Source organism: Thalassophryne amazonica, chromosome 2 (genome assembly GCF_902500255.1).
Source record: "Thalassophryne amazonica chromosome 2, fThaAma1.1, whole genome shotgun sequence".
In the NCBI taxonomy this organism is placed as follows: Eukaryota; Metazoa; Chordata; class Actinopteri; order Batrachoidiformes; family Batrachoididae; genus Thalassophryne; species Thalassophryne amazonica.
Window position 1 is genome coordinate 147496595 of NC_047104.1, and position 23932 is coordinate 147520526.

At 39.9% G+C, this 23932-nt stretch overlaps 1 protein-coding gene and 1 long non-coding RNA gene across 2 annotated transcripts in view; one reads left to right on the forward strand and one right to left on the reverse strand.

Annotated features, from left to right (window-relative positions):
• Positions 1-1103: 1103 nt before the first annotated feature.
• LOC117532322 lies at positions 1104-22158 on the reverse strand. Its single transcript, XR_004566839.1, has 3 exons — positions 22058-22158; positions 2562-2567; positions 1104-1114 (listed from the first exon to the last, which is right to left on the reverse strand). It is a non-coding gene; the product is annotated as an uncharacterized LOC117532322 (long non-coding RNA).
• The window catches only part of LOC117532310 (USP6 N-terminal-like protein), a 75078-nt gene continuing 60596 nt past the window's right edge, over positions 9451-23932 (forward strand). The window contains exons 1-2 of the mRNA XM_034195634.1: positions 9451-9597; positions 18279-18352. Coding sequence (XP_034051525.1) covers positions 18287-18352 — 66 coding nt within the window. The 5' untranslated portion in view covers positions 9451-9597; positions 18279-18286. The remainder of the gene's footprint in view (positions 9598-18278; positions 18353-23932) is intronic.

Consider the following 23932-nt stretch of genomic DNA (forward strand, 5'->3'; position numbering starts at 1 on the left):
AACCTATGCTTAGATGTGCATGTAGATCCTGTTTTAGGTGATAAAGTGAAACGAGTGTGCAATTGATATTTAATCTCTGCACACTGCATTTCATACCTTGCCCAGTAAGCATGTAATTTGGTGGTGAAACATGTTATTTCATCTTTTATGGAACATGAAACAGGTTACTTAAGCTTATTTCCTCACTAATTAACAACAATTTCATACTTGCATACACATGTATTAAAACCTATATTAAGAAATCAAGGATTTAATTACATGTGCAAGATCGTTCTTGGGTTCCTATCATGCTCTCAGACTTTATCATTGATACTCCCAAAGTGAAGAACATTCTTCCTTGAAAGGCTCTGTCAAAGTCTGTAACTAGTGCTTTACCCTTTGTTAGATTGTATCCAGAAAAGATGGCGGAATGCAGTAGTGGTACTTCATCACGTGGGGATGCAAGCCCACCACATTAGCGCCGGAGAACAATTGATGACAAAACAAAGAACCCAGAATGCACAGTACACATTCCAGGTCTGCGGTACAGACCAATTCATATGTTGTCTGATGTCAAAGATGCAAACAAGTGTTTAGCCAAGCTTAAAAGTATTAAAGAAAAACACTTCTGCAGCCTCCAAATTCAGTTCACTGTATGGCTGATACTTGTGAACTGATACCAGATATTCTTTGAGAATATCGTAGATATCACAAGGAGTGCTATCAGAGGTTCACAATGAATTTGAATCAGTTCTCCTCACCATGTGATTCTGATTCACAGCCTTCAAGTTCCAGAATCTGCAGAAGTTCATCTGATGACAAAGTCTTGTTTGCACCTGATTGCATTTTTTGCAACTCAAAATCATGAAAGAAAATCAAAAGCAAAGGAGCATGGACGACTGAAGGTTTAAGTATGTTTGAATGTGAAGGCTGGAGAAAGGCATATGAAAAAAATGGCATATGAAATATACTTGCTTGTACAAATTCTCTCATTCGCTGATGTATTAGGGAAATGTAAAATCAAAGAAAGATGGCATATTCACCGTGAAATTATATTTTGGTTGTCAATATCATGCCTCATTTTTATGTTTAAACAAATGTTTTCATGAAAATGTACATGTAGGATATCTGAAAACTAATCTGTTTGCCTTCTCTTTCGACATTAAATATGTGAAGCCCAGTGGTCATGGTAAAATATACAAAGCTTGGAGTATATTGGTCGTTCATATTTTAGATGCAACTTATACATTCACGAATTGAATCCACATTTGCATAATAGGAATATGGAGGACATAAATATTTGTTGTTTGGTAACCATTATTAATCAATTTGATATACATTATAGAATAAATAAATACTGATTTTGTTGTGAGTTGACGGTACTAGTGAGTTTAGGGAGTTTTGGTTTCCTATGAATTGTAATTTGGGTGAAAATTTCAAACTATGTGTTTTCATTGCCACGTGCTTGAAAAGTTGTGTATGCCCACATTCTCAAGGGACCTGAGCTTATTATATACCAAATGAAAGCGTATTTACTCCTCTGTCTATTGATGGGATAATATAGCTAAATAATAGCCAACAAAAAAGCTATAGGTCTATAAGAACATATACCCTCAGTTTTGATATGATCAAAATTGTTTGTTTTTTTTTGCATAATGACGCATCACATCAAAAAGGAACAAAAAAATACCAATCTTGCTGGGAGGTGGGGGGTGCACTGGGATCATTTTTGTGCATTCGCTCCATTTTTGAGAACTGCCTTCTCCACACAGATTTCTCATATAGTACCACACTGTTTGTATTTATTAGGAATTTATCTAAATCAGTGTTTCTCAGGCTTTTTCAGACCAAGGATCACTTAAACAGTAAAAATATCTCACGGACCACCTAAAACCCCAAATATCGAAAGCAGTATATTTCAACCTTAAAAGGCTTTGGAGTCACTTTTAAACAGTTTAAGAAACACATTTACTGTAATTTAGAACTAGTGTGTTGCCCGTGTGAATCCGTGGGCTCTAGATTGGGTCGTGTTTATAAAATAGGTAGCTGGGATTTTTCAAAGGTGGTAATAAATTGTGCAAAGTTTTTACAAGTACATCCATTTAAAAATCAATTGACAAAATAGAAGACTGGTGTGTTGCCCGTAGGGATCCATGGGGTCTAGATTTGGTAGTGTTCATAAAATAGGCAGCTGACATTGATGTTTTAAGGGTGGTAATAAATTAAGCGGTGAGTTAGAATGGCGTGTGAGACCAGAATGCTTTTAGAATCTTAGACCTCAACTTATTTCCTGTTAATTATGTCATTTTTTTACGTCAAGTTACTGTCTTAATGTATTTTTAAATTGTTTAGGTTCTTGTCATCATATACACACACAATTATTATTATTATTATTAGTAGTAGTAGTATTTTATTTCTACTTCTATTTTGTCAATTTATTTTTAAATGGATGTATTTACAATTATATTATGTACTTACATTGAACTTAAAATCACTCACCACACTCACGCTTTTAATATAAGCATGACTTACTGCGCCCTGTTGGAATGGCTTGTGAGTCCAGAAAGTAGTTAGCAACATACATTGTTCTATTTTCGCAGCATTCATTCTTGACCCAAAATACATAAGCATACCGAACATCAAATGTCAGCTTTTCTGTGATCGAAGTTGCATGCATGCACGCACAGCTGCTGTAAGCAGCTGCTTTTAGTTTGAGTTAGAATGGTGTTTGAGTCCAGACCTTTTTAGACCTCAAAAATTTTCAGATGATGAACTCAACCCTTTTATTTCCTGTTAATTATGTAATTTTTATGTCAATTTACTGTCTTAATGTATTTATAAATTATTTAGGTTCTTGTTATCATATACACACAATTATTATTATTATTATTACACTAGAAGTCTTTCAGAAAGCGCTGTAACTAGGTTTAAGGATATGATTCCTTCTTTATGTTCTCTAATGCCATATAACAACACAGTGCAGAGTAGCTACCTAAACTCTGTAAGGGAGATAGAGTATCTCGTCAATAGTTTTACATCCTCATTGAAGACAACTTTGGATGCTGTAGCTCCTCTGAAAAAGAGAGCTTTAAATCAGAAGTGTCTGACTCCGTGGTATAACTCACAAACTCGTAGCTTAAAGCAGATAACCCGTAAGTTGGAGAGGAAATGGCGTCTCACTAATTTAGAAGATCTTCACTTAGCCTGGAAAAAGAGTCTGTTGCTCTATAAAAAAGCCCTCCGTAAAGCTAGGACATCTTTCTACTCATCACTAATTGAAGAAAATAAGAACAACCCCAGGTTTCTTTTCAGCACTGTAGCCAGGCTGACAAAGAGTCAGAGCTCTATTGAGCTGAGTATTCCATTAACTTTAACTAGTAATGACTTCATGACTTTCTTTGCTAACAAAATTTTAACTATTAGAGAAAAAATTACTCATAACCATCCCAAAGACGTATCGTTATCTTTGGCTGCTTTCAGTGATGCCGGTATTTGGTTAGACTCTTTCTCTCCGATTGTTCTGTCTGAGTTATTTTCATTAGTTACTTCATCCAAACCATCAACATGTTTATTAGACCCCATTCCTACCAGGCTGCTCAAGGAAGCCCTACCATTATTTAATGCTTCGATCTTAAATATGATCAATCTATCTTTGTTAGTTGGCTATGTACCACAGGCTTTTAAGGTGGCAGTAATTAAACCATTACTTAAAAAGCCATCACTTGACCCAGCTATCTTAGCTAATTATAGGCCAATCTCCAACCTTCCTTTTCTCTCAAAAATTCTTGAAAGGGTAGTTGTAAAACAGCTAACTGATCATCTGCAGAGGAATGGTCTATTTGAAGAGTTTCAGTCAGGTTTTAGAATTCATCATAGTACAGAAACAGCATTAGTGAAGGTTACAAATGATCTTCTTATGGCCTCGGACAGTGGACTCATCTCTGTGCTTGTTCTGTTAGACCTCAGTGCTGCTTTTGATACTGTTGACCATAAAATTTTATTACAGAGATTAGAGCATGCCATAGGTATTAAAGGCACTGCGCTGCGGTGGTTTGAATCATATTTGTCTAATAGATTACAATTTGTTCATGTAAATGGGGAATCTTCTTCACAGACTAAAGTTAATTATGGAGTTCCACAAGGTTCTGTGCTAGGACCAATTTTATTCACTTTATATATGCTTCCCTTAGGCAGTATTATTAGACGGTATTGCTTAAATTTTCATTGTTACGCAGATGATACCCAGCTTTATCTATCCATGAAGCCAGAGGACACACACCAATTAGCTAAACTGCAGGATTGTCTTACAGACATAAAGACATGGATGACCTCTAATTTCCTGCTTTTAAACTCAGATAAAACTGAAGTTATTGTACTTGGCCCCACAAATCTTAGAAACATGGTGTCTAACCAGATCCTTACTCTGGATGGCATTACCCTGACCTCTAGTAATACTGTGAGAAATCTTGGAGTCATTTTTGATCAGGATATGTCATTCAAAGCGCATATTAAACAAATATGTAGGACTGCTTTTTTGCATTTACGCAATATCTCTAAAATCAGAAAGGTCTTGTCTCAGAGTGATGCTGAAAAACTAATTCATGCATTTATTTCCTCTAGGCTGGACTATTGTAATTCATTATTATCAGGTTGTCCTAAAAGTTCCCTAAAAAGCCTTCAGTTAATTCAAAATGCTGCAGCTAGAGTACTGACGGGGACTAGAAGGAGAGAGCATATCTCACCCATATTGGCCTCTCTTCATTGGCTTCCTGTTAATTCTAGAATAGAATTTAAAATTCTTCTTCTTACTTATAAGGTTTTGAATAATCAGGTCCCATCTTATCTTAGGGACCTCGTAGTACCATATCACCCCAATAGAGCGCTTCGCTCTCAGACTGCAGGCTTACTTGTAGTTCCTAGGGTTTGTAAGAGTAGAATGGGAGGCAGAGCCTTCAGCTTTCAGGCTCCTCTCCTGTGGAACCAGCTCCCAATTCAGATCAGGGAGACAGACACCCTCTCTACGTTTAAGATTAGGCTTAAAACTTTCCTTTTTGCTAAAGTTTATAGTTAGGGCTGGATCAGGTGACCCTGAACCATCCCTTAGTTATGCTGCTATAGACGTAGACTGCTGGGGGGTTCCCATGATGCACTGTTTCTTTCTCTTTTTGCTCTGTATGCACCACTCTGCATTTAATCATTAGTGATCGATCTCTGCTCCCCTCCACAGCATGTCTTTTTCCTGGTTCTCTCCCTCAGCCCCAACCAGTCCCAGCAGAAGACTGCCCCTCCCTGAGCCTGGTTCTGCTGGAGGTTTCTTCCTGTTAAAAGGGAGTTTTTCCTTCCCACTGTAGCCAAGTGCTTGCTCACAGGGGGTCGTTTTGACCGTTGGGGTTTTACATAATTATTGTATGGCCTTGCCTTACAATATAAAGCGCCTTGGGGCAACTGTTTGTTGTGATTTGGCGCTATATAAAAAAATTGATTGAATTGAATTGATTGAATTATTATTAGTAGTAGTAGTAGTAGTAGTAGTAGTATTAGTATTTTATTTCTACTTCTATTTTGTCAATTGATTTTTAAATGGATGTACTTATTTACAATTATATTATGTACTTACATTGAACTTAAATGCGGGGTGGTGGCCAAGTGGTTAATACACTTGGTTTCAGTGCAGAAGGTTCCAGGTTCAAATCCCACCCCTGCCACATTTCTCCATGTAATGTGGAGTTGTGTTAGGAAAGGCATCCGGCGTAAAACCTGTGCCAATTCAACATGCAGATCCACCTTGGATTTGCTGTGGCAACCCCAAGTGCAAACAAGGGAGCAGCTGAAGGAACTTACTTTTACTTACTTACATTGAACTTAAAATCACTCACCACACTCACGCTTTTAATATCAGCATGACTTACTGCCCCCTGTTGGAATGGCTTATGAGTCCAGAAAGTAGTTAGCAACATACATTGTTCCATTTTTGCAGCATTCATTCTTGACCCAAAATACATAAGCATACCAAACAGCAAATGTCAGCTATCCCCAGTTTTTCCTGTGATTGAAATTGCATGCACGCACAGCTGCTGTAAGCATGTGCTTTTAATTTGGAAAACAAAGGCACTGGCAGAAAATATTAAAAGCATTACACGTCACTCATGGTACCAACATGAAACATGGTACAACATGAAACTCACTCATGGTAGGAGCAACATGAGACTTAACTAAACTGACTAAACCACTAAGCTACAAAAACACAACAAATCAATTACACTAGCACTGTTGAACTTACATAAACCACAATACCAACATTTAAAACCTCAAAACCCTGAACTCCCATGGTGCATTGCATCACAATGTCTATTGTTTACTGGTTAGCTAAAATGATTTCTCCAAAAATATTTGTCTTATCAACTTTCTGTTTTTGCAAGAGTTCATCCTTTACCCAAAATACGAGGGTAGGCTGAAAAGTTCTAAGGCTCACTATAATGCAGTTAATGCATTACTCCTTCATGGGGAGCTTTAGAACTTTTCATCCTACCCTCGTACATAAGCATGCCAAATGGAAAATGTTAGCTCTCCCCAGTTTTTGCATGATCAAATCCATACACATGCACACAGACACACACACACGCACACACACAGAGGCCACTTGACTATTATAATATAGATTAAGGTTGTCAAAACAAAACATTAATTTACATTGCAGCACCTATAATGTGTGATTATTTGCACTGTGATCCCTTTTCTTTTTGCATCAGTGACTTCGTCTTGAAATAAAGAATGTTTTTGAGGGGATTAGGGGTTAGCTGATTTGGATGTGTGTACCTTTGGACACATTTTTGCACATCTTTAAACAGCACCAGACCAGAAGTTTTCATTTTATATCAGCACTTCCTCAGCGCACAGATAAGCTTGGTGCTGCTCTCCAACGTGAGGAATAAAAGAGCCTCTTTGTTTTCTGTTGCGAGACATGGAGGTGAAATACCTGTTTTCCTACCAAAGTAACTTAATATCTGTCATTGTTATAGCTCAAATGTTCACACAAAAAATGCTGATTAGACTTTAATTGTTGTTAATTAAACACAAACACAATCAGAGCGTTTACACGCTTAAAACAGTTTAATAAATAATAAATAATAAATAATTGATTCTTGTTTTTCATGGAGATTTTCATGTTCAATGGGCAAATTTGAAATTGAAATAGTCTTTGAGCCAATAAGATAAATATTAAAGGGGGCATATTGTGACGAATTACTTTATTTTATTTCTGTTACATTTTCTTTTTCATGTGTTTGATATTTAATGTTCATCATCTCCAAAGTCCCACAATTCTGTTAATGTTTTTTTTAAAGATATTCTCCTGATTTAAGTAGAATTTATGACTGACACAGCTTTCCTTAGATCCTCTAATTTTAACCTCAAATTATTAAAAGCACCCCCCCCCCCCCCCCCCCCCCCCACACACACACACACACAAACACTCAGACACACACTTTCTCCACAGCCCTGGATTAAAGCTGTATTTCAAAATCACAAAAAACCTTGATACAGTATGTAAAGTGAAATTGCACCATCACACAACACCATCGTGAGTGATTTAAAAAAATATATCAAAATACATTTTGTAGTGCATCAGTAAATCATGTTCATGATGCCCCATTTTTGCAAAGTTCATCGATGGCACCATTTATTTTTATACATTAAAATATTTCTGTAATTGTTTTTAAGAGTGAATTTTTTTTCTCTGCATTATTTTTATGTTTCTGGGAGCCTTTTATTGTTGAACCTGTTTTCAGTGTCTTTTCTATGGTTGGCATCGTTTTGCACCCCCCCCCCCCCCCCCCCAAAAAAAAAACAAAAACCTTTTCAATGGAAAAAATGGTGTCTTGGATGTGGAGAAGGAAAGGAACTGCTCATTAATGAAAACATACCAACTCACTTTGGAAGCACAGTGCATGAGGTGTTAATTTGACGCTGTGAGCACGCATGTCTACCGATGGACATATTTCTTCTGTCTTCGTTACTGTACATGCTGGCGGTAATGCATGGCATAATAATTGCTCATTTCTGCACACAAAATAACTCAGGAGCAGAGTTTCATCCATCCTGGAAAGAATATTCCTTGTGCGAGTGTCTCCAGATGGTTAATTTTAGGAGCTGACTGGTTAAAGGTCAAAGTCGTCACAAATATAATTGGGAAAATACATTTGCCAGAATAATTGCAGAACCGAGGGGTAGAGATGCAACGGAAAGTTCAGACTACTCAGTAAATCCTTTGTGATGTGAAATCAATCCTATTTTATTACAAAGATGTCATGAAATTATGTTGTAGTTGTCTGAAAAACACATTTTCCAGGATTCCACTATTATATTAAAGCACATGGACTTCAGAAACCCATTCAGAGATCACCACAATGCAAAAAAATGTTATACAGTGCAATATTAATTACACAGGTAAGGTGGACAAGTGGTTGGTTTCAGTGCGTAAGGTTTCCGGTTCAAACCCCTGCCACATTTCTTCATGTAATGTGGAGTTCCATCACAAAAAGCATCCGGTATAAAACTTGTGCCAAATCAACATGCAGATCTGCCTCTGACCTGCTCAGGACAACCCCTAGTGAAAACAAGGGAGCAGCCAAAGAGACTTACTATTCTGTAGTCTTCAGAGAATCACTTTTACTATCATTATTGCAGGGGTGGTGGCCACGTGGTTAATGCACTTGGTTTCAGTGTGGAAGGTTCCCAGTTCAAGTCCCACCTCTGCACATAATGTGGAGTTGCATCAGGAAGGGCATCCGGCGTAAAACGTGTGCCAATTCAACATATAGAGCCACCTTGGATTTTCTGTGGCGACCCCGAGTGCAAACAAGGCAGCAGCCGAAGGGACTTGCTTACTATTACTATCATTATCAGTGATATTTATGTTTATATAGCGCTTTTCCATCTGCATCAGACGCTCAAAGCGCTTTACAAATAATCCCTCACATTCACCCTGATGTTAGGCTGTTGCCACACAAGGCGCTCACTACACACCGGGAGCAATAGGGGATTAAAGACCTTGCCCAAGGGTCCTCAGTGATTTTCCAGTCAGGCTGGGGTTTGAACTGAGGATCTTCTAGTCTCAAACCCAATGCCTTAACCACTCAGTCATCACCTGGGTCAAAGGGATTTGATGTTATTTATTTTGGGCTTGTTTCTGTCAAAAGATCTGGCAACACCGGCTGCTGACTTTGGCAGTAGTGACTTTTGGCTTTCTTTTTTTTTTTCTTTCATCCTCTCTGGTTCGTCTTTGATGTCACTCCTGCATCGCTCCAGCCGTCCAGCAGATGGCGCCAGCGGCCCAACTGTGTTTGACAGAGCAGCAGCACCAACAGCAGCAGCGTGCGGATGTCTGCGTCTTTAAGGCCGGACCCGGACTCTTGGACCTCGCTCCCCGCTGACGGCTGCCACGCCGCAGCGCGTGCTCAGTGCTCCCCCGTGACGGGCGCTCGGATCGTGGACCGGCGGCTGGTGTCCTGAGCGGGTCCGTGCGCTCTGATGCGGTCCTCCGGACGGACACAGGGGCTCTATTGTTGTCAGCCCGGTGGTTTTGTCTGCTGGAGCGCGCACGCACGTCCCGCAGAAACGGTATGTCCGCTTTGATTTGCGTCCGTCCGCGCGGACTGTTAAAGATCAGAGAGGCTGAGATGGTGTTTGTTTGAAAATAAGGTGTAGATTTACTCAGCATCACCTCTGATGGACGGCAGAGGCCTGCTGACGTCAGTGTGACAATAGGGGAGACCGGGCACAATGTTACAGTGTTGTTTTTTTTCTGTCACTAAATGAAGAAAATCAGTCTGTTGTGCGCAGTGATAGTTTAGTGCAGCATATTTAGAGCAAAGTCGTGCAAATGGTGATACAAGCACCAAAGTTGGCACACATTCTCTTTTGACATTTACTCTTTTGAACAAACAGAATGGCCACTTGAATTTTCAATAGGCGGCCAGGTAGGGGTTAGAGGTGGGAGATACCGGGAATTTTGGTATTGATCCGATACCAAGTAAATACAGGCCCAGTATCACCGATATCGTTACCGATACCGATACTTTTTCATATTTAAGCTTCATAGATCCAAAGGATCCAAAAGACCTAGGATAGAATTTCGCCAAACATTGTACTTGACAGCAAAATACTTTATTATCACAATCAACATTTTTGTTTAAAAAAATATCACTCAACACAACTTAAAACAAAATCTCCTGAGGTAGAGGGCTGACAAACCACAATACAAGGGTGCACTGCTCTGTGTTGTGTGTGACAGCGCAGCGCTTCTCTTACAGATAGAGAGTAGACTTTGATGAATCTGCGTGCACAGTAGTCAGTGCATGCGGGAGAGAAAAAAGCTTGAGTATCGATCTTTTTACACAAGGATTGTTCAATATCAATACCAGCGTTGGTATCGATATTATCAATATTAGGATCGATCCGCCCACCTCTAGTAGGGGTCAATTGAAGAATTGCACAGGGGTAAAAAAAAAAAAAAATTCTCAAATCATTATGAAAACTACACCACATTATTTGTCTGGTCATAAAAAATCCAAGAAGGTTTAGTTTGGACTATCTATGACGGAGTTATGGGGTAAAAACAGCAAAAATGGTGACAAAAGTTAAAGTTGCTCCAATTTTGATTAAAAAAAAATGATGCAAATTATTAGTTGAGTTAACAGGGTTTTAAAAAGGAATAGTTTGGACCATGTATCATGCTTAGTTATCATGTTACAGGGTAAAATATGTCACACATGTCATATAATCCAGTGGACATTGACCTTGTTTGACCTTCAACATTCAATACAATCAAAACTATTCCATTTGTTAATCCTATTAGCTCAACCAATACTTTGCATGACTTTTTACCAAAATTGGAGCACCTTTAACTTTTGACCCCTGTACAAACTGAAACTGACCTTTGTCACCATTTTTGCTGTTTTTACCCCATAACTTCTGATCATTCAGTCATAGATAGTCCAAACTAAACCTTTTTGGAATCTTTATGATCAGACAAATAATGTGGTATAGTTTTCAATATGATCTGAGCATTTTTAATTTTGACCCCTGTGTAATTCTTCAATTGACCCCTACCTGACCTACTATTGAAGATTCAAGTGGCTAGTTGGTTTGCTCAAAAGAGTAATGTCTAAGGAGTATTTGTGCCAACTTTGGTGCTTGTATCACCATTTGCACAATTGTTTCAGCTATCTGCTGCACTACTTCATTTCCACTTTCTTTTGCACGGGGTCAGTCTTCTGTTCGCAGCTGTCTGCAGACCTTTTCCACGCAAACTATGCACAGATAAGGTTCTAAATGTTGGAGTATGAAGAAATTTTTTTCTCTTTGTGCTGAACTGACACCAGACCTTTCAAAAGCCCAGAAGGAAACATCAGCTGGAGGAAAAGTATAAAACACATCTCTCTGCCTGAGCTCCCCTCAAAGTTCTTAACATGCACAAAACTTTCTGAGAAACTCCGCTGACATGAGTTAACAGGGAAGTCATTTTGCACTTCATAAAATGAACTTTATTCGTAAAACTCACACAGCCCCAATCATTGTGCGTTGATTGACTCTCATATTGAAATGATATTACTCTTTTTTTTTTCTGAATTCCTATCCAAACCCTTGCAGGTTTTGTCACCAGTGAGGCTACACACCTGTTTCTCAATCAGCATAATTACTAATTGTGTATTTTTTTTAATTTGATGAGACAAAGAAGATTTGTGGATGAGGTTGTGTATTTTTGCAGTTCCCCTGTGCTACCACTAGATGCTGTGCATTGGTGTGGTGCATATGTTTTGTTTTTTTTGGGGGGGGGGGGGGGGGGCATCGCTGTGACCTTAAAAATGACACCTTGACATGTGCCCCTCATGGTTACAGATGTCTGGTAAATTAAGTGTAAAAAGACACACTGAATTTTAAAATTGCCCAAATTATGCTGTGTTTCAAAGCTAGAGACTGAAAAAAAAGTAAAATTATTATCCAAATTTCAAATTTCTTAGTCGCTGAAATAACCATGGGTGCAAATTTCCTCTATATTTGAATTGTCAGTTGTGTCTGTAGTGTGGCCCAAGCAGTGGGTCACCCATTTGAGTCTGGTCTGCTTGAGGTTTCTTCCTCAAATCATCAGAGCGAGTTTTTCCGTACCACTGTCACCTGTGTGTTTGCTCTAGGGATTGGTAAAGTTAGATCTTGTGTGAAGCGCCTTGAGGCAACTTTGTTGTGATTTGGCACTATATAAATGAATTAAATGAATTCTAAACCCTCTATTCAAAAACAAGTGACTCAGCTCGATATATTTGCAACAGACCATGACTCAGCAAAGTGTAGCAAGGGTATTCACTTTTTTTAGCCACAGACAGTTCAGATGTTCTTTCTTAATTGTCATCATCATGCCATGGGATCACATTCAAGGAATTTGCAACACAAGTTCAAATGAATAAAAAACAGGTTAGAAAGTATCTTTTCTCTTGACTCACTGTCATATATATATATATGTATATATATATATATATATATATATATATATATACAGTGATGCCGGTAACGTGTTGCTCAGTAACGCGTTACTCTAATCTGACCACTTTTTTTTAGTAACGAGTAATCTAACGCGTTAATCTTTCCAAATCAGTAATCAGATTAAAGTTACTTCTCCAAGTCACTGTGCGTTATTATTATTTTTGCATTGTGGGTCGATAGCAGCATTAAACTTGGTCTGTGGGCAGGGGGTCGGGTTCGACTGAACTGCCCACTTTAAGCGAGCTGTGAGCTTTTCATCCACGTTTTTCTGCAACAGCTACGACTCGTCCTCACCAGCACACCTGCACTGAGCTTTACAAAGACATTTTTATGCTTTTTTTTCTCCGAGCCGCTCCGTATCTGCTCGATAAAAACAGCTGATCCTCCTAGACGTGTCAACAACTAACACTATTTTCCACTCAAATGCACCTAAACTCTCTTTCTGAGGACCACATGATGTGAAAACGCAATAAAAATTTCTTACCTGTAAATCTGGTCATGTTTTCTGCATAAATAAATGTTATCCATTCTTTGTGCTCAAACGCCAAAGCAGGGGCGAATCCAGATGGAATGGAGGCGTGGGGCAGGGATGTGCCCCCCCACAACACCCCTAGATTGAAGGTCCAGTTTTGAAGCCTTTTTTTACTACAACTACTACTACTACTTAAAATAATAATAATTTCGACAAGTAAAATGTTTAGAGAGAATTTAAGTGTTAGAAAAATGTTAGAATGAATTTAATAGTTACATTTATAAACAATGTAGGTTAGAAATACCAAGTTTTACTGTTGCAGTGCTGTCAATAGTTAAATATGAGGTCAAGAAAGAGGTCTTTATTTTACTTTTTATAAAACAAGTATTTATTTTCATTGAACCCAAGAAAGGGTGACTATAAAGTGAGTTTTGGCAAAACAAGTATCACTGTCATGTTGACGTGGCAGAGGGTTGTTGTCGGCAGCTGGGGAAAGTAACTAAAAAGTAACTAGTAATCTAACTTAGTTACTTTTACAACTGAGTAATCAGTAAAGTAACTAAGTTACTTTTTCAAGGAGTAATCAGTAATCAGTAATTGGATTACTTTTTCAAAGTAATTGTGGCAACACTGTATATATATATATATATATATATATATATATATATATAGTCAACCCTCTGTGCTCTACGACATCAAGCTCATACTAGAATTTTGCATTTCACTCCAGTTTTGCCATTGTAGCTACAAGCCAGACCGATGAACCGGTAGTTTAGAGATACTTTGCACAACTAAGTATTTGTTTATAACGCATAGCTTAAACCATCTACGGCGAGTGTGCATCAGTCATGTAATGTAATCACTGCTGTCCCGTGTCTGCACTCTCCCCATTTGGGCCTCCACCCTCCAAACCGGGCCTCCTGCCAGAACTGCTCTGTGATTTAGTGCGCTGACCACATGCACCCGCTGCCATATGCTTCAGATGACAGCTCGCATTAAACGCTTGTGTGAGCTGTCATCCATTCTTTATGAGTCCCTGCAGAGCGGGAGCCAAGCTCAAACACTGTTGATTCAAGTTGTTTTAACTTCTCACTGCAGGTTAAAAAATTTTATGATGCATTAAATCTTGGCTGTAGGAAATTAAATTAAAATCATTACACACTCAAACAAATATCGTAAATATATGTGTGAAGTTGCAAGTGCCTGAGGATGGTACCGATCCATTCATACTCTTCTGGTACTGACATTTGTTAAAATGACTTAACAGCTAATGCCCTGTTTCTGATTTACTTATATCTGAATTTTAGGGCGATTCTAGGACAGAATTGTACTTGGGACAAATGAGGCACTAAATTTGATACACAGGGGCAAAATAAGAATCACGAAGGACTGCTGTCCGAACCCCTAGACTGCACACTGACCCACCCCGACTGATTCATGCACGTGCCCCCGAACATGGTACAAATGTTGGTGGAACACATTAGGCTCAAAATGCAGTGAGAATACGAAGATTGCACTTACAGTGCCATACAAGTGAGGTCCGATTGCAGGTGGAGCAAATATAATCCAGCAGCACTTGAGGTGTGCTCATGGTGCGTACCGGTGTAGTCGTGACATTCAGCTGTGGCGGAAACATGCGGAACGTCCCCCTTGAACATAATCAGAATGGCACAAATGCCGTTTTCACACAGTCTGATTGTTTAGAATGCAGTCAGGCTGTGGTCAGACAGCCTTTTGACTACCGTTCAATAGTGGTTCCACCTCAACTGCGCCAGGACTGTTTCGAACATGAGCAAAACTTCACATCAGCCACATGACTGTTTAGATTGTTCTGAGAATGCTTTCAAATGCACCTCGACACACCCCAAATCGGTTTGTTTGACAGCAGTCTGGACTGGACCACCACACAATGCAGTGGGAAAGTTCAAGAAGCTCACTTCAGATCTGAGCAAGAGGATCGTAGATTTAGTCAAGAATGCCTTCCAGAGTCATGTCTAAAAACAACTGAAGATCAAGATTATCAATCCAAACTGTTGTATTTTTGAAAGGTTAAAAAAAAACTTGGTCAAAAAACTGAAAAGTCAAAAAAAAAACAAAAAAAAAACCTTTGTCACAGTTGGAAGGAAACACAAACTCAGTTGACAGGAAGTTGGTTTGGATTGTCAAGGACAATCCAGGAACTACAGTACCTGGGAACAACTACGGCCATGTCAAATGGATAAATGGAATGGTCTTCTCAAAGTCATGACCTTAGCATGATTGAAACTATTTGGTTTGTGATTAAATGTGGTCTGTGTCACATGTCAGACAAGAAAAATGGTCAAATATTCAACCAAAACTTTAGCAGAAGCTGGTTGACTTGTTGCTTTCACAAGTATCTTGTCAAGGGGGAACTTGTTAAAGGAGAACTTTGGGATTTTTTTTCTTTTCCAACCTGGGGCTTATTTTTAGATGATTTTTGGGATCACCTTTTCAGTCTGGACCACAAAGATTTTAATTGGTCCAGTAATTACTTCGATCATTACAACAGTCGTGGGCTGAACAGCTACTCAGTGTAAGTGTATGGAGCAAGTTAAAATCATCATAGTAATTTCTGTTTCTTTTTAACACTGAATAAGGAAAAATGTCACTAGAAATGTGGAGTAGCATGATATTTACTTCAGTACATGTAAAGAAACTTTTTAAAACAGATAATGACTTATTTTAGGCTTCTTCCCCAGTGCTGCATCTCTCCACAAAGCCCACATAAGTTGATTGTTGATGAGGGTTTCCTTTGTGTTTACGAGTGAAGTTGTTACATGGTCATGGCTAATTTATAGATAATTCTGAACGTGCAATTCAACTATATGAATATGATGTTATCAATATTTATTTGAATCAGAATATGATGACAAAGTGCTCCATTTGTACACTGTTGTCTTCTTGCAACAACTCAACTCCCAGGTGATTTCATTGCAGGACCATTGTATTTATTGGTTTATAATATGCAGTTGTATGTAATGCAATCTGGGGAATTATATCTCTCATTTATGTGAATAATTTTCTTTTTAGTTGTGTTGAGGAAGCACTTAGTTCCTGTACATAATGCTGACTTTAGTATTTAGCAGTGGTGGACACAGCTAACCAAAACATTAGCTTCAATAACGTTAATCTGCTAAGCGAAAAGTTATCTTTTAGAAAGCCAAACCGATAAACCCCTAAAAAAGTGAAAATTATAGATAATACGTTAAACTGATAACTTTCAGTATTGTCTTCAGTACATTGGCAGCTACTGACACAGTGAGTCAGTACTTCTGTCTCAGATCAGCATTCTCTCAGCAAAAGAGACCTGGTGACCAGAGAAAAAGGAAGAGGGAGGGAAGAAAAAGATCATTCATTTTTTAACACCATACAGACATGCTGGTATATTACTGGAGTCATGCACAGGCAGACAGTTTTGACTTATGGTTAAATATTTTGAACAAACTAATTCCGGGCAAGTTATTGAAACTAACTTCACGCATGTCGTTTTACAAAGTGAAAATATCAGCTATCTGGTCAAAGCTCTGACGTAACAGGGGTCAAAGCTCTGATGTAATGCATCACGTGATAAATCTGTTTCCGGGTCCAAAGACCTGCAAGTTTACAATTAAGTTACATCTGTATGATCCTTTTAAGGATCTACAGTTTAAGTTTAGTTTATGTTTACAGTGTGCGCAAACCTCCATCCCTCCCTTCTCCGCCTCCACCTCCGTTAACCGCATTCATCTGTTTCTAAGGTAAGAACACTTAATCATTTTTTTTTCTTTTACTTTATACATTTTATTATGCACAGGTAAAATATACATGGCTGTTTGTTAATAAAAAATATTTTTTTCATAATTTAGAATGATTTGGGGATGTTTTACAAGGCTGGAACGGATTAAAATTATTTTAGCTATTTTCAATGGAAGAAATTTGTTTGAAATATGAGCAGATTGGCTCACGAGCATGGTCACGGAACAAAATAAACTCATAAATCAAGGTTCCACTGTGCTACTAAAATGTATTTTTTTATGCTTTTCATCACATTAATAAGAGACCGCATCCATGAGACCCTGAAAACTTGCTAAAACAAATATTACCAATGATCCGTGTCTGCTACGTTTAACCTGCATGGAATTTAATAAACGTAAACCATTTTTGAGACATCCTACACACACATATATATATATATATATATATATATATATATATATATATATATATATATTACTCTGGAACAAAGAAGACAGTGTTGTAAAGGACAATAAACAGGACGTTAAAGTGTGAACTTCACTTTCGACATGAACAGGAAGTGATCACAGCTCACAGCAACTCCCATTGAAAATAATGGGAAAATAACGGGAAAACGACCTGAGCTCCTGGTATTTTTACATAAAACAAGCACAATAACAATGTCTAAAAACCCAGTCAATATATCCAAGAGAGTTTTAGGCACAATATACAAAAAGTTTTATGTTGCGATGTTAATGCTGTTGTTCATGTGCCTTTTTTGTTTGGACCTGGAAACTAAAAATCACATGATGCGTTACATCACACTTAACAACCAGATATGTTTTAGTTTTAAAGTAATGCACTAATTGTTAAGGTTTTAGCGTTTAGACACAAATGGCGCAATGAATTATGGGAAGATTAGTTTCCTGGCATCAGTGGTTGGCTGGTCGGTATAAGCCACAAGTTACTGAAATGTGTGGTGGGTTTTACAAATAAATCTGTATTTGTAAATATGTCATTTTTTTCCCATTTGTTAAAAAAAGGCAGTTTCAAAACTGAAAATTCTGTTTGTGATTCAGCACTTTTAGTGAATGTGTGGCTCTTCATACTGCCATGAACAGTGCCATCCATGACATAGATATGAATTGAGATGTGAGATATTTTGGCAGTTTTTGATATGATAAGTGGTGCAAATTTGGTCACTTTTTCTCTCTTTTGTTTTTGTAAGAAAACACACCTTTTCAAAACCGCCAGCGAGTTGTGGAAATTAGAGGTTTAATTCTCAATATGTCAAGCAAAAAATGCATATCATAATTTTCCATTAGCCAGGCTGATTTGTTGAAATCTGTAGTTTTGTCCAACTGACACTCACACGTCCAATAGATGACTATTCTTGACACAAAATGTTATTCAGCTTCACAGCACTGCCAACTTGATTTGCTCTTCGAAGCCAATATTCGCCCACAACCATCAGTTCTTGTCTTGTTTTTATTTTTTGTGGAGGATGGGTGTTTTTTCTCCAACTTTACTGTTGAAATATTTCCTCTCTCTGCAGGTTTTGACATGAAGAAAGACATTGAGACTCTAATAGCAGAGGAACGTGCCAACATCATTTTGAAATATGCTACGGTGAGTTTGTGTCCAATAGGACTCCATGATGTGAGGAAACGTGATGTCCTTGTTCAGTATTGTGATGACAATTTGAGTTGCAATAAATTAACAAATAGTGAGGCAAAAGGTAGCTTTCTAGTCAGAAATGTACTCATAATGAGCATGAACGGCTGTCAGTCATTTCATTGTTCTGGTATTTTTCTGGGGCATAATAAATTTTGTAACATACATTGTTCATATAAAAAGGTTGGACCGCACATTTTAATTTATTGAGGTTTTTTTTAAATCAACACTTGGTCAAAGTTATACATCCACCCACTTAGGTTATGAAATCAGTGGTGATGAACGTTAAATGGACTGCATTTATATAGCGCTTTTCCATCTGCTTCAGATGCTCAAAGCGCTTTACAATAATGTCTCACATTAACCCCATTGCAAACACTTGTATGTGCATAGAATTTATTGGGAGAGGTAGCCACTTTGCCAGGGGATTTAAGAAGACCCAAATTGTCACCTTCAGGTGAGAGGAAATTTGTTTGGTTTTGATGGTGAAGAACTCAAGAACCACCAAGTCACAGACCTACCGTGAACTGGAAGCTGCTGGAACAGCAGCATCGCTGTCTGCAATCAATCTAGTTTTCCCATTGCCATGGACTAAGAGGCTGCCCTCCAAAAATTGATACCTTCATGCTGAAATAAAGTTTGCAGCTGACAACCTGAACAAAGAAAAAGCCTTTAGAGGAATGTTTTATGGTCAAATGAGACAACAATTGAGTTGTTTGGCCACAATGACCAGAAGTATGTTTCAAAGAGTGAAGGGGATGCATTCCATCCCAGGAACAATGGACCAACTCTTATGTGTGGTGGTGTAGCATCATAGTGCAGCAGAAAACTGAAACAATCTTTCAAATAATGATACAAGCACCAAATTTGGCACAAATACTCCTTAAACATTGCTCTTTTGAAAAAGGGGACTATCCACTTGATTGTTCAATAGGCGGCCACGTAGGGTTCAACTGAAGAATTACATAGGGGTCAAAATATAAAAATGCTCCAGTTACATTGAAAATGATACCACATTACTTGTCTGATTGTAAAATGACTGAATTCTATAGAGTTATGGGGTAAAAACAACAAGAATATTGACAGTTCAGTTTCAGTTTGTACAGGGGTCAAAAGTTAGAGTTGCTCCAATTTTGTTCGAAGGTGATGCAAATTATTGGTTGAGTTAATAGGGTTTCAAAAAGGAATAGTTTGCACCATGTATTATGCTTAGTTATCACGTTACGGGGTAACATATGTCACATGTCATAGAATTCAATGGACGTCAACATTATTTGACCTTTACTTCCGAGACCAAGTAATCAACACAGTCAAATCTATTCCATTTATTAATCAAAATAGCTCAATCAACAATTTGTACCATTTCTTACTAAAATTGGAGCAACTTTAAATTTGACCACTGTATAAACTGAAACTGAACTGTGTCAATATTCTTGTTGTTTTTACCCCATAACTCTATAGAATTCAGTCATAGATAGTCCAAACGATACCTTTTTGGAATCTTTATGATCAGACAAATAATGTGGTATAGTTTTCAATATGATTGGACCATCTTTTAATTTTGATCCCTGTGGAATACTTCATTGACCCCCTACCTGGCTGCCTATTAAAAAATCAAGTGGATAGTCTGCTTTTTCAAAAGAGTAATGTCTAAGGACTATTTGTGCCGAATTTGGTGCTTGTATCACCATTTGAAAGATTCCCTTGTAAATATTCTCTAATGTGCTGCACTATCATGCTCTGGGAATGTTTTGCTGCCAGTTGAAATTCTGTGTTGCACAAAGTGGATGGAATAATGAAGAAGAAACCTCAAAATTAGTCAGCCAAGTCTCATCCTTTATCTAGATGGCTGACACCAACAGGATGACGTTCCAACAAGACAGTGACCCCAAACAACGATCAGTGCTGCTTGTGGTGTAGTCAAAGCAGGCTAACAATAAGCTTTTATACTGGCTTTCTCAAAGTCTCAACCTCAATCCTATCAGAAATATCTGGTCTGTGCCTCAAAGTCACTTCCAGGCTGGCATACTAAAACATTTAGTTTAACACTTCGCAATTCTGCCAAGAAGAGTGATCAAATAGCCAACCAGTGTTCTGCCTGTCATGATTTCTAAGGGCTCCATCACACAGAGTGTGAATATGTACAACTCAGGGCGACACTCGTCGGGGCAGCTCGTATGAGCAAACCATGAAACATTGCGCCGAAGGGCAGGCGTGCACGATGCCAGTGTGATGGTTCGTGCCACCCACGGGAATCAAACCCACGCCAAAAGCTCTGATTGCCAGTCAGAAACTTTAACACTAATCTACGATCGCTGTCCTGTGATAGCTGTGGAAAACTGCCTCATATCAAGAAGGAGATGGACGTATTAAAAAAAAAAAAAAAAAACCACACCATATAAAAACACTGCATTTTATTGAATCCCTCTTATCAAGTCGGCAATACAAATATGATCCATCTGTTCCTCTGTAGATGACCCATGGTCACAGATGCACAGTCATGAAGTGACATGAATGATGAAGCAGTTCGCTCTTCTCTTGTCCACATCTACTGTTCCGGTGCGTCCGGCATGTTCTGCTCGACACACGTCTTGTGGACACCGCGCCACAGGACTGACACCACATCATGTGGAACGGAGCTCACGTGGGTGGTGTGACAGTCAGATTACCCGCTGCATGTTCTGATCTGATGGTCCGTTTCAACCTGGGACCAGCCTGTCAATGTGCACTCGCTGCAGCCCATCGCCACAACGATGTATATTTATGTTGACGTGATGACAGCAAGCAGACATGCGTGTCACAGTGGGCAGTTGTTAGTTCATATCTGTCCAAACACAGTACGTGTTTGGACATCCAGCTGGGACATCCAGATTGACAGATCTCCACAGCTGCTTCTGTCGGCGGCCACACCTGCTCTCAGTTTAGCGCACACACCAGTGTGTCAGTGTGTGTTTTTGCAAAGCCACACTCGTGGGGCACTTAGACAAATTTCACATCCACGTTCGACAGTGATTGTCTGCTGATTGTTTTCGTGACGATTGTACGAATGGCCACACGTTTTCTAAGTGCCATGCGAGCGGTGTTAGATGTTCATGTGTGTCACCTTGAATTTGGCCAACACCTGCCGCGAGAGGGTTCGATGGGTTCACACAGCGCACGCTTTGTCTTTCAGCCGTTGGTGTGCGCAAATAGTTGTAGCAATAGGTGTATGAGGCAGCTGCAATTTTACATGTTTTGCACACGATTCCTGCTCCATGCACACTTTATGTGCAAATCGACCAAATTCACACTATGGGGGACCCTAAAGGACGGAACCCAAAGTTGCAGACGGGGACCTAGTGATGTTATGTGTTGTGCCAATGCTTCAAAGCGTGTGTCAAGTAATCCAGGAAGTGTTTCCACAATTCACATTTCGAGGCTTGTATCATTTCAGACTATTGATGTCATCAATGACGTTGTGAAGCCTTGCAGCCTGGCTGTACCACGTGACTGGTTCCGGAAATGGTTCAGATCTTGGTGTGAGGTTTGGACTCCAATATAAACTCCATAGTTTCCATTCAAAATGTGTGGTTGTGATCATGGCGAGTTTTTGTCAGTTGAAGGAAAGACAGTTTGGAGAGTTAGTCGAGCTTGGAGAGTAGAAGACAGGATCGGCTAAACCCTTAATAAAAATGAATAAAATCTCCCCTGTACTGTACATCATTGTACTCATTACAAAGGCACAGCCACTGTCCACTGCCATCTTCAAATTATGCTTTTTTCCAGAATGACAGCACACAAGTATATAACCATTATTATATTATATGAGTCTACATCACAATACAATTTTTGGCCAAATGATTGGTTTACACACAAGACACATTCACCAAAAAATTAGTTTATTATACAAGTACATGATGTTGTGTGGGCCGCTGAAGAGGAGGTACTGCTGGCCCACCACCACAAGATGGCGCCCTGCTTGAAGTGCGGGCTTCAAGCACGAGAGGGCGTCGGCTTTGCTGGAGGTGACAGCTGTCAACAATCAACACAAGCTGTCACCCATCATCACCACTACAAAGACCGGACTGCAACTCCACCTCCTCGCCGAGAAATCAACTACCATTCAGGTAATTTCTCTGCTGCCTGACACTGTGTGTGTTTAACCTGAACTTCTATTTGCAGCCGTTTTCCTGGAGTGTTTCCTTATCTGGAGGATTGGTGTTTGGTGTGACAGCGACGGCTTCGCCTCACACCCCAACTCAGATAAGTGGTTGACCAGGAGCTGCACAAGTGTGTGTGATTGGAGGTGGAGGTTTTCCCTCCTTTACTTATGACAGACTGTGGATTACTGAGTGTGTGAACTCACACTCATCTGGACTGTCTTTGTTCTCTGCCAGCAGTACCGGGTCTGACTGCTGAAGACAGCGGCCACCTGGGGCGCAGGGCTTGGCGGCTCCGGTGTTCTTCAGCTCCGTTGGTGGTGGAAGCTGTGTGGGGATCCATCTCTTCTCTCTCCAGGCGTCTTCTATCGTCGAGCCTGCCCACACGTCACCTGGTGTATGATTGACAGTCACCATATTATTATTGTCTGTACGTTGTTGTGCGATTCACAACATTAAATTGTTACTTTTTGGCTTATCCATTGTCCGTTCATTAACGCCCCCTGTTGTGGGTCTGTGTCACGTCACTTTCACAACAGGATTTCTCGGCCAGCGTCATGGATCCCGAGGGGCGTCAACCATCGCTTGAACAGCCAATGGGAGAGCGAGGTGCACAGGTAGGAGGCGTGTTGGGTGAGCTGCAGCACATCTTAACCGCCTTCGCCGCTCGGTTGGACTTAGTTACCGAGCAGAGCAGTGTTCTCAATCGCAGGATAGAGGCTCTCACCGCCCAGGTGGAAGCGCGTGCTCAGGGCGCTGCTGTAGCACCTCCTCCTGCTGATCGTGTGCCAGAAACAGACATTCCGCTGGTCGTTCAACGTCCCCCCCCCACCTTCCCCTGAAGCATGCATAAGCCCTCCGGAGCCGTACGGAGGCTGTGTGGAGACGTGCGCGGACTTCTTGATGCAGTGCTCGCTCGTCTTTTCACAGCGTCCCGTCATGTACGCAGCAGATGCCAGTCGGGTGGCTTACGTTATAAATTTGCTTCGAGGAGACGCACGCGCCTGGGCTACGGCGCTTTGGGAGCAGAATTCACGGCTCCTAACGGTTTATACTGAGTTTGTGAGGGAGTTCAGACAGGTGTTCGATCACCCTCATAGAGGCGAGACCGCTTCAAGCGTGCTGCTGTCGATACGGCAGGGGCGTCGGAGCGCAGCTAAGTATGCAGTCCACTTCCGCATCGTGGCAGCGCGAGCCGGCTGGAATGCTGTTGCGCTCCGCGCCGCCTTTGTAAACGGACTGTCTCTGGTTCTTAAGGAGCACCTGGTGGCGAAGGACGAGCCGCGGGATTTAGACGGGCTTATCGACCTGGTTATACGGTTAGACAACCGATTAACAGAACACCGACGGGAGTGAGACGAAGGGCGTGGTCAGGCACAAGCCGTCCCTCTTCCTC